General features: G+C 26.3%; 1 protein-coding gene across 1 annotated transcript in view; it reads left to right on the forward strand.

Moving 5' to 3' along the window:
• The first annotated feature begins 2,956 nt into the window (after positions 1-2,956).
• Positions 2,957-12,317, forward strand: part of LOC135926818 (uncharacterized) — a 74,664-nt gene continuing 65,303 nt past the window's right edge. The window contains exons 1-6 of the mRNA XM_065462748.1: positions 2,957-3,044; positions 3,137-4,052; positions 4,124-4,250; positions 4,305-4,794; positions 4,845-5,147; positions 11,297-11,404. Of these exons, the coding sequence (XP_065318820.1) occupies positions 4,175-4,250; positions 4,305-4,794; positions 4,845-5,147; positions 11,297-11,404 (977 nt within the window). The 5' untranslated portion in view covers positions 2,957-3,044; positions 3,137-4,052; positions 4,124-4,174. The remainder of the gene's footprint in view (positions 3,045-3,136; positions 4,053-4,123; positions 4,251-4,304; positions 4,795-4,844; positions 5,148-11,296; positions 11,405-12,317) is intronic.

Here is a 12,317-nt window from a genome sequence, read left to right on the forward strand (position 1 = left end):
TGGTTCTGACCAGTTTCAAGAATGATTGTATCGCGATATTATATTACAACATGTTATTTTTTTTCTTTGTTTTATAAATTATAAAAGGTTGCAAAAATACCTTGATTATGCATTCTTTTAATTATTTTACTGAATTTATTTTGTGTTAAATAAAATTCTGAAAGTTTTATTCTTTGGAATATTGTGATATTTTAACAATAAATTAAATTACTAAAATTACCCGATGATGACTAAGTTAAAACTCAACGTCAACCTACCAGAAAATCCCGGTCCCTCGAACTGCCGATCCCTCTCCTTATCCCCCGGTAGAACAGCCCGCGGTCGTGGCCGCGAACTTATCACTAGAGGTTGATATATTTGTGTTAGGACATAATCTACATTTACAAAGTGTCGATTTTTAACCTTAATTTTCTTTATTGGAATAAAATATGTCTCAAATTGAGGCCATGGAAGGGTTATTTCTTCATCAGAAGAATTATAGAGTTTGACATATATTCTTAAAATAAATTATAATATAGAATAATAATATTAATATATACTTTGAATTTTGATTGAATATTAGTTAGATTAAAATTTGATTGAAAATAACGAGCGAAAATTTAAATAAGAATGAAAGGAATGGTGGTTGATATGAATTAAAAACTCGGTTTAATATTTATATTAAAAATAAATAAAAGTAATTTTATAGCACAATAAAATATGTTTTTTTATTAATATTATTTTAAAAAAAAATTTAAAGTAACGAGTAACGTTTTGCGTTACCGTTACCCAAAAAAAAGAAAGCGTTACCGTTACTCGTTACTTCTAGAAAAAGGTAACGTATGACGTTCCTTTTCTTCAAAAAAAGGTAACGACGTTAGTAATCGTTACTTTTTTGACGTTACCGTACAGCACTAATTAATACTATATGTGATAAGTCATTCAATTTCCTATATTTTTTTTATGTTTGCATGTATTAGTGTAAATCTTGTTTTATACTGAAGAATAAATATCAAAATAATGAATTATTAATTTTTTCAATTATATATTTAAAATTTAATAAAAGTAAACTTTTTAAAAAAATTGTGGCACAAATTATAATTATCCTCATTATTTTTAATCTAAGCATAATTTTTTTTTTTTTTTTTTTCTCTTTAGCTTTCACCTTTTCTGGTGGTAAGCTCCTTCAACATCTCTCTCCACTTTATGTTATTCGTACAATCTCTTTTATCTATTTTATACTTCTTTATATTGGCTCTAACTTTATGGCCCCATTGAAGTTTTGGCCTTCCTCTTTTACGTTTGCCCATCACTTCCAATCTTTCAACTTTTTTTCCTATTTAGTTCATAGGCCTTCTCATTGTGTGCCCATACCACCTAAGTCTGTTTACCATTAACTTAGTCTTAATGGGCACTACCTTTAAACTATTTAGTATTCTTGTACTGCGCACCTTATCCTTTCTTGTTACCACAGCAATCATCCTCAGCATTCTCATCTCCATAGTTTGTAGACTTCTCTCGTCTGATTCTTTGGTTGGCCATGTTTCCGAACTATATAGAATAGTTGGTTGTACTATGGAACTGTGAATTTTTCCTTTTAATTTGTGTGGGATTCTTTTGTCAAATAGCACTCCAGATAAAGATCTCCACTTTAACCACCCTTGATTAATCTTATTCTTTATCTCTTTTTCTATTGTGCCGTTTGTTTGTATAGTGGAGCCCAAATATTTGCAGCTTTCAATTGCGGATATCTGCCAATCATTTATATCAATACTCTCCGTTTCATCTCCTCCTATCACCATATACTCCGTCTTTTCTCTATTTACTTTTAATCCGTGCGTTTCTAGGATATTTATCCAATTCACTAACCTTTCTTTCATTTCATCCTTGGATTCGGCAAGTATCACAATATCATCTGCAAATATCATATTCCACGGGACTGTTTGAGGTATAGACTGTGCTAATACATCTATTACTGTAATGAAGAGAAGTGGGCTGAGAGCCGACCCTTGATGAACTCCTTCGGCTATTGTGAAGCCTGCTGAAGTACCTGTTGTGCTACGGACCATTGTTGTATGTCCCATATACATATCCTCTATTATTCTTATATATTTTTCGGGAACTTTTTTGTGGCGTAGCGCCCACCAGATAAGTTTTCTTGGGATTCTATCGAAGGCCTTTTCTAGATCGAGAAAGACCATGTCTAGCTTTTTGTTCTTTTCCCTGTATTTTTCACTCATTTGCCTAATTGCATGGATAGCATCGGTTGTTGATCTTCCAGGCATAAAGCCAAACTGTGTCTCTCCTATTTCGATTATATCTCTTAATCTTTTTTCTATTATTTTTTCGTATAGTTTTAGACAGTGTGACATTAGTTTTATGCCCCTGTAATTTTGACAATTGTGTGGATCCCCTTTATTTTTGAAGATAGGAACTAGATAGCTCTGCCTCCATTTTTGGGGGACCTCTTCATTTCCAAGTATTTTATTGTACAGATTTGTGAGGAGATGTATTCCATCATCTCCTAGTGCTTTAAGGCTTTCTATTGGAATATCGTCTGGACCCCTAGCTTTGTTGTTTTTCATATGTTTGAGGCATGTGATTATTTCTTGTTCTGTTATAGGTTGTACAAGGTTTTGACAAGGGGAGTGTTCGTCGAGATGCAATATGTGGGAATTAAAGTTGAGAAGCTCCTGAAAATAATCTAAGCATAATAAATTAAAATAAATAAATATTTTATCAAGTTTAAGGTTTGTTCTATCTTATATCCAAATATTAAACCAAAATATTAAATACAAAAGGAGATATATACATTTGAAATTGGGGTCTATTAAACCCCACCATAGTACTAACGTCATTTTTCTCACCGGAATGTTGAAGGATTAATTGATCAGCAACTAATCAACAATTTTTAATGTTGTCAACTTTCTTGACTTCTCTCATCTTTGACAGATTTCAATATTTGACGTTATCTAGTGTTCTCTATTATGGAAGCTTCAGAATAATTTCAGAAATGAAGAAGAAATTTCATAATTTATATCAAAATAATCGAGCTTTAAAATTAAGTAATATGTTTTTAATATTCTAATATTTATTATTACATATTTTTGATTATATTTTTATAATTGTTTTTTTAAATTTTTGAACAAATATATAGGTTTTGACCAAAGTTCTATTTATACTATACTAAACGGACTAAATTTAGATGAAAATTTTCAAAAAAATGATCATATTGAGTCATTAAAAATTATTTTTATAAATGAACATAATGATTTAGTTTATCAATATTCCTCACATATTTTAAAACTTCTATCTGATATGTTCTTTGAAAAACAAGGATTAGAATTTCGCAAACAAATAATATGCCTATTAAGTCTGTTTGGATTAAAGATCGAGATACATAATAAAAATTTTGAACCTTATAAGGATTATCCATCAAATTTATATCTTAAATGGATGTTTAATAAACTAAGTTCAAATTCAAATGACGAAAAGAAAATTGTTATACTCTCTACTCTTTCCCAAATTGTTGATTATAATTATTACATTAATAATAATACTATCATAATTATATTTGACCAAATATTCATAAATGAAAATCTATTAAAGTTATATAGTGACACACAATCAGAAAATATATTCATTACTTCATCACATATTATCAATTCTTTAATAAAAGTTAATGGTGAAAATATAAATTTATACATGAGTGATATCTTAGACCTAATAATCGGGTGGAATTTAGATTCATCAAAACATATTCATTTATTATTGTCAGAAATATATAAAGATGAGTCATATGTTGGAAAAAATAATTATGAAATTAAACTTAACATAATTAAATTTATGTTATGTAACCTCGAATATATATCACAATCCTTTAAATTTGTGAATTATGATATTATAGAGTTTATATACAACTTATTGTCACAATTTATAGAAGATATTGAATTATTGTTTAATGACATAATTAATATATTTGAATCATTCTGTGATAATATGACTCTGATGGATTTTAAAAATGCTCATACCATATTATATCAAAAAAATGGAAAAATTCAAACTTTATTGAGGTGAAAATTATATTTTAAAATTAATTATAAAATTTTATAGACTATATGTTACCAATTTGTATACAATACAGCAACAAAGCCAAGAGTCAAATTTGAATATCACAATTTACTCAAAAATTCAAATGCACATTAAATTTTTTTTAAGTTTTTATCAAAAATTGTCTAATATACAATATATGCAACCAACTCTTTATAGAGGTATTATATATATTTATCTAAATATTTTATCTGACTCATGGAAATATATTTTAGTTAACAGCATAATATATTTATGGTTAAATATTGTTGGTGATCAAGGATTTTTTGTTATATGGCCTTTAATTCATGGTTATATCAAGAAGTCACCTGAATGGGTGAGGATTGAAGATCTGTTTGACAAATGTGATCACCATAATACATTTTTTGTCGATTTTAAATTTATAAATATTCTTAATTTGATATCAGTATGCTTAGAAAATTTTGGAGAGTTTTTAGTATCTACTGAATTTTTTAAGCACTTACTTAAGACTTTTAACTGGATATTTATATCTGCCAATGCTGAAATCATATTTAATGTTCATACACTGCCTTTTAAATCATACTCAATATATGTGGGAGATAATATCTTTTATCAAACTAAGTTTTCAATATATAGTTATAAATATCAGCCAAATTACTATGTAAAAGCCATAGTTCATTTTTATATAGTTATAATCTTACATATTGATCAATATGCTCAGGATATCTCTGCAAAAACTCTAAAGTAAAAAAAATAATTATGTAAAACACATATAAATTTTAATATATATTCAGATACATTATACATAATGTGATACAACTTACCAAAAAAATTAACCAATCATTTTGCAATAATCTTTATAAATGGTTGATTAGTCTGCTCATACTTACTTCTCTTTTTAAGGACTATGAAATCATGTGCCAAAAAAATCAAAAAAATAATACAGCCCTTATAATTTGTTTTGACCAGATGATTGAATTATATTTTACAGTGTCTCTTAAAATTTCAAATCTCTCTAAAATCAACATAAAACCAACTCCTGAATGGGAGCTTTTAATGTACAACATGGTACTCTCATTAGATATAATTTGGAAAAGGTTAGTATATAATATTGTTGTATAGATTCAAACTAGGGCTGTGCTGATCCACAAATTTTTTATATTTATTTTCCAATATTATAAAACTGATCTGATAATAACCAATATGATATCTATAATGATTTTTATTTACCATCTATTTCTAAATTATTGTCATGAAAAAATAGAATATTTTCTATATAAAAAAACCAATTACTTTCACGAATGATTAAGTGTATTTTTTTTAAATTTTTTGTTGTTTAAAAATGAATCATCTCATTTTAGATGTGGACAATGCTTTTAGTGTTAGATGGCTAATGGCTAAATTATGGGTTAGAATATTATCCGAGCTTTAAAATTTAGCCAGTAGATATCCAAAATTTTCTCTCTTCAACCTCGGGTAATTAATTTTTGAAATCGTGAGTCAGCCGTTTTTAAAAATCATGCGAAATTGAGCTGGTTAATAAAAAAGCTAATGTGACTTGTATTTTAAAATCCTTTTCTTGTGGTAGGTGATATTAAAAAAATTTATATAATTTTTTTAAACATTACAAGTAAATTGTATTTTGGTTCCTTTTTATTAATTTATTATTATCAATTATGTTTACACTGAATCGTTTTTTTAAAATATTGGCCAGATCTGATATTTTTTATATCAGCATAGCCCTAATACAAATTACACTTATTTTCATATAATTTTAAAAAATATAATTACTTTGTGTTATTCACATTATTCTTGCCTTGAATTATATTTATATACCTATTTCATAGAATTAATATAAACTAAAAAAATATTTATCAAAGTCAATTAAAATATTTGTGAATAAAAAAAATGATTAATAAAATTTAATGGAACTATGATCAATGCTAACTCAACTATAAACAAAATGATAATTTAGACCTATAATGCCTATTAGTGATCTGCATCGAGCCTAATTTTTCAAGTCCGGCCCAGCCCAAAATTATTTTTAAAAAAGTTTTGCCGGACCGGCCCCAATCCAAAATTTTTTTAAATAGATTTGCTGGCCCGGCCTGAATCCGAAATTTTTTTTGAAAAATTTACCTGCCCAGCCCGAATTTATTTAAATATATAGATTAATTTTTATAATTACTCAAAATAAAAGACATTGTTATATGGCGTTTAGTTTCAAATAAATAAAATCTAAAATTTTTATTTTACATAAAAAATTCTATATAAAATTGATAAATTTCGATATATTTAAAAAAATTTCCAAAATCCTACCCGACCCGGCCCGAATTTTTTTTAAAAATATTAGGCACGACCCGGCCAGAACCCGATTATTTTTAATAGAATTAGGCCCGCCGGACTCGGGCCGGATACTGGTCGGGCCTATGTAGATCTCTAATGCCTATTATACAAATAATTTCTTTTTAGTTTTTTGCTACAAAAACTAAATAAATATGATAATTTTTACAAATTTAATTCGTATTTGTAAACTGGAGTCTTTCTTTTTCCTTCAAAATCTTGGGTTCGAGTTCAGATTTTGGGGAAAATTATTTGAATTCAATTTTTTTTAATAAGAGATATTGATGGATCTCTTCTCCCCATTTGGAAAATCCTATGAGGTTGGGAAATAGAGATTTCAGGATTTATATCTGCAATATTTGTCGAGGGAGAGGAATTTAAACATATGGTTGTTTCACTTTCATTTTAGCTAAATTTATTTGACCTGATCTACATTTTTAGTGTTGATTAGTCGTAGTCAAGCAAATCGACTAAAAACTTTAGCGGGTCGATTAATTTCGGGTCATTCCATATCAAATCAATCACTTTACAACCCAACTACTCAGATTTTGCTAAAATGTAGTATATAAGTTAATGAAGTGTTTTAATTGAAAAATATTAGCCCCTTACCTCTACTAGAACCGGAGATATAGGGTCACAAAGTGGCTTAGCTTGGTCATTTTTCGAAAAAAATGATTTTTTTAAAATTGGGATAACCTTAATATTAGATGACTATATATATCTATCATGGCTCATTTTGTCCTAAGTAAACTCTTCCAAGTATTTTGAATAAAATTAATTTTAAATTTATAAAATTTTTTAAAATTGCGGTTAAATATTTGTAATTAATTTTTTTAAATGTTAGTATAAATTTTTTTTTCCAAATTTCAGATATTTTGTAATATAAAAATTTTCAAAATGGCAAAAAAAAATTAAGTAGAAAAAATAATTAAAATAAAAATACCGCTAGATGGCGTTAATAATTTTAAATAGCCTAAAACTTAATTTTTGAAAATATAAGGCAATTTACCTTTTTTTATATTCCATAATATAATATATGTTAAATAAAATCTCATTTTGGCATAAAATTAAAATTTCCGGTAGATAGCGCAGGTAATTTTTAAAAAATAGCTAATTATGATTTAAATTTCGATTTATCGATTCATTTTCCCAATAAATTTATCAATTCCAGTTACCAATTTGTACAGAAATTTATCGATTTTTAATTAATTAATATATTTAAATTTGAATATCATGATATTGATATGTAAAAATCCTTTAAAAACATTTATCAAAGAAGGGATTACGCAAAGTAAATTGCTGGATGACCGAATTTGTCAAAATCAATATTGGCGATTATATCTTTGTTTCATGCTGCTTAACTTTATTATAAATATAAAGATATTTGTAGATAAAACAAGTCTTGAGACATTAACGCAAATAGCTGACGAATTTCTTATTTACTTATTTGAAAAAATATTTATTTTGATGCGCCATGCTTTTATTAGTGAAGAGCAAAACAAATTCCACCAGAATCTTAAAAACAATTTAAAGCAAGATCATTATTTGGTAATATGTGATTTTTCTGAAAATTACTCTTTCATACTTCATGATGAAGTACAGAGTTACCACTGGGCCACTTCTCAGGTCACTCTAGATCCCTTTGTAATATATAACAAAGTTAATAATTCATTGAATCATATAAGTTTGATTGCGATATCCGAGTCGCTGGAACATAATACCTGCTTACTTCATTTATTTAAAAAAAATTAATAAACTTTTTAATAAATTACTTTTTATCAGAGTCTAAATACATTTATTATTATTCAGATGGGTCCACCGCCCAATATAAAAACAGGAAAAATTTTATAAATTTGTGTTATCATCAAGTAGACTTCTATATCCCATCAGAATGACATTTCTTTGCTATTTGCGCATGGGAAAGTGCTTGCGATGGAATAGGGGGACTGCGAAACGCTTGGCTGCACGGGCCAGTTAACAACAACCTTATGAAAATCAAATAAAAGTGATTTCTTCAAATTCGCCAAGGAAAATATAAAAAATATTCATTTTTCTTATATGAAGAATACCACGAGGAGAAAGAATTTTTAAAGGATTAGTTTTCAAAAGCTCTTTTCACTCCTGGAACTCAAAAAATTTATGCAGTTTATCCTGTTAGCTTATAAAATAATTACTAAAAAATATTTCAGTGTTGTTCAAACCACACCACATTCAAAATCGAATAGGCGAGATATCAACCAATGATATAAAAGGATATGTAACATGATTTTATGATAATGAATGATATCCTATATTCTAGCGATTATTAGTGCTGATGAGGTAAAGGTAATATTTTTACACCATAATAGACCTTCTAATTCCTTTATTATCCTTCAATACCTGAAATTCATATTCTTTCGAAAAATGATATTCTAACTGTCGTCAACCTTTTGATCATTACAGGAAGAACTTATAATTTAACTCGTGAAGAATCCGAAATGGCCATATACAAATTTAATTTAATCAATATAACTAAGCTTCTATGCTATAAGAATTTTACTATGAATTAATTCAATAAATATTATCGAATAAATAAAAACATCTACTGACATATTTTAAAAAAATGAGGTTTTTAGTTATTTTAAATTATTTGCGTTATCTGGCGGAAATTTTATTTTTGTGCCAAAATGCGATTTTATTCAACAAATATTGTATCAATGAATATAAAAAAAGGTTGATTGATTAATATTTTAAAAAATTAAGTTTCAAACTATTAAATTAAAGCTATCTAGCGGTATTTTTATTTTAAGCATTTTTCCTACCTAACTTTTCTTTTACCACTCTTAAAATTTTTATATGAACAGTTCTTGGTACTCTTTACAAAATATCTGAAATTTAGAAAAAAAAAATTTATACTAACATTTAAAAAAATTTATTACCAATTTTTGAACGCAATTTTAAAAAAATTTATAAATTAAAAATTTTTATTTTAAATACGTGGAAGAGTTTACTTAGGGCTATAAAATGAGCCATGATAGTGCATCTAATATTAAAATTAACTCAATTTTAAAAAATAATTTTTTTCAAAAAATGACCAAGAATAGCCACTTTGAGACCCTATATCTCCGGTTCTAGTAGAGTTAAGGGGATAATATTTTGGATTCATCAATCACAACACTTTATTAACTTGTATACCAAATTTTAGGAACATCTGAGATGGTCGAGTTGGACACTTTCGTAGATTTGCTTATTATTTTATTTATTTTATTTTTGAATTTGTTTATTTTTAGCGCCTGGCTAGCACTAAATTTAATATTTTGTATATTTTTTAAAATTATTATTTTATTAATAGAAAATTATGAATATTTTTTAAACTGTACTATAATAAATATAATAAAAAACAAATGAAATTAATAATTTTAGTCGTAGTCGACTAATCGCAAATTTAATGGCTAAAGTTTTTAGTCAAATATTTCGACTATAACTATTAGTTAGTCTGTTAGTTGACTAAATTTAGTCGATTATCATACATTTGTATTAAAAAAATGGTTTTATAGATCACCATTCACTTGTTTATTTCAAGTAAATTAAAATGATTTTTCAGTAATTGCCTTCCAACTCTATATGCCATTTAATTTAACATCTAACTTCAAAATTTTCTTTTTACTTTAATAGGACCAGCTTGTCAACATAATTTTTCAAGTATACATATTCCCTTCCTCTGATAGCAACCTACGTTTATGACTGAATAAATTTTAAATCACATTTATTTCGGCTTTCATATTTATTGTGAACGGATAATTTTTTTTGTAATTTGACGACGATATTATCATTTTAACATTATTCCTTATATTTGAATGTTCTGTTTGTATTAAATTGTTAAAGCATGCCCTCTACCTCCCAGTAAATCATGAAACTGATACTCTCTAGGGGTATTTATTTATAGGAGTCATAAATTCCTCAAATTCATAACTCCCTTGACGCCATTAATCCCTAAAAAATGAGGCCATTAAAAATTTCAAAGGATCTGATGGGTGGGGTAGCATTTGTCCCCATATATTTTTCAGGGGACATGGTGTAAGAAATATTTTATATCCTTCAGTGGGACATTGGGGTAGATATATTTTGGGGGTATAGGAGTAAATTTTGACGTGTTACCTCAAATTTTTCACCATGAATTGTGCCGGCCGACTCTTTCATTTCCGATAATTATTTTTATAAAGATTATATATGCTAAAGTTAGAACAGAAACCAAATTATCTTGCTAGCTTCTATATTCCTTGAGATATTAAGGATTAATTAAGAAAATAAGTCTACTTCTTTCATACTTAAATAGTTATTAATTAAAACTAAATTAATATGAATATTAATTTTAATACTCATAATTATCTAAAGATTGATAATTTGGGGGGAAAACCAAAATGGAAATTTCATCTTTTGTTTAGTAAAAAGCTTGAACTAAATTTTTATATTACAATTTTCTAAAGTTATTCCTCTCTGTTTATTAACTAATAAATGATTTTTAAAGCTTTTAATAATTTGCGTGGAAAACAGAAAAATTAACGTAAATCAATAAAAATAAAGATGGCGTATTAATTTTTTTTTTCAATCTAAATAATATTTTATATTATCAAAAATATATTATTGTCTTATTGAAATTTTTTAAAAAATTTATATTTCATTAATATATTAATATGTAGCGCCATCTTTATTTTAGCCATATTATTTGCATTAATTTTTATATTTGTTTGCCCCACAATTATTGCTAATATGCCAAGATAATAATAATATGATAAGATCATGCTATCATTGTAATCATTATCATTTTATTCTAAGTTGTTCAGCATATAGGAAAAAGCGCTACATTAATTTATATATTTCATGTTAGATCTTTACTATTTAATATTTTTCTCTAAATATATAGTCAAGGAGATTTCTTAGCCCAACATTTAAACAACCAATACAAATGCGCAAAACGAACACTACAAATATATGACCATATTTTCGGAGCTTTCGCGGTTAATAAAATTCGGTAAAAAGAAAAATCTTTCTTTTAATATACTATTTTTTATTATTTTTAATTTAGGCTTGTCTCAGGTAGGTATTAAACAGTCATTTAAACATTATTTATTATAACGCCGTTACTTTAAAATAGGAAAAGTAACGTCATTAGTTACCCTCAAAAAATTAACGTCGTTACTTTTAAAATAAAATAATATAGCAGATTTTAATATTTATTTCTTCAAGATCATTTGTATAAATGGCTATAAAATACAATATCATGACTGAAAAATATAGCTATCATATGTATAAAAATTTAAAATTTATAATAATTATATTAAAATGTATTTTCTAACCATTCTTTTATTTATTTTTAACAATTGCTTTTTATTATTTTAATCATTAAACAGGAACTTTTATCACTTAACACAGTTTTAGCTGTGCTAAAAACACGTTCAACTGGACTTATGATGGAATAAAAAAATATATTTTATTGTGGTGATTCGTTAAAAATACTCAAGGAATTATTTTTACCTTCTAAAAATTTAATTAATTCTTCATAAAATTTGTATAATTATATATTTTTTTTTAGTAATTAATAATTTTTAATTGATTATATTTATTAGAATTAAAATAACTCATTTAAAATTAAATTAATATTTAAATTGGAAAAGATAATATATAAAATAACATAATATAATTTTGGACAATATCCCAAGTTAACAATAGTTATTGAGAAAATTTAATCATTTTTATTGAATACCTGTCAAATCTGGCAGATCTTGTCATCTAAGATAAACTAATAGAAATAAGAAATTAGCTATGGTAACAGCATTTTCCTTCCTTTGAATTTATTCATATATCATGATTTTGTATTATATCTAAGTTCTTCCATATTAAAAAAAAGAAACGTCGTTACTCTCCAAAAATAGTAATGGGTGACA

Source organism: Gordionus sp. m RMFG-2023, chromosome 3 (genome assembly GCF_954871325.1).
Source record: "Gordionus sp. m RMFG-2023 chromosome 3, tfGorSpeb1-WG-v2, whole genome shotgun sequence".
Classification (NCBI taxonomy): domain Eukaryota; kingdom Metazoa; phylum Nematomorpha; class Gordioida; order Chordodea; family Parachordodidae; genus Gordionus; species Gordionus sp. m RMFG-2023.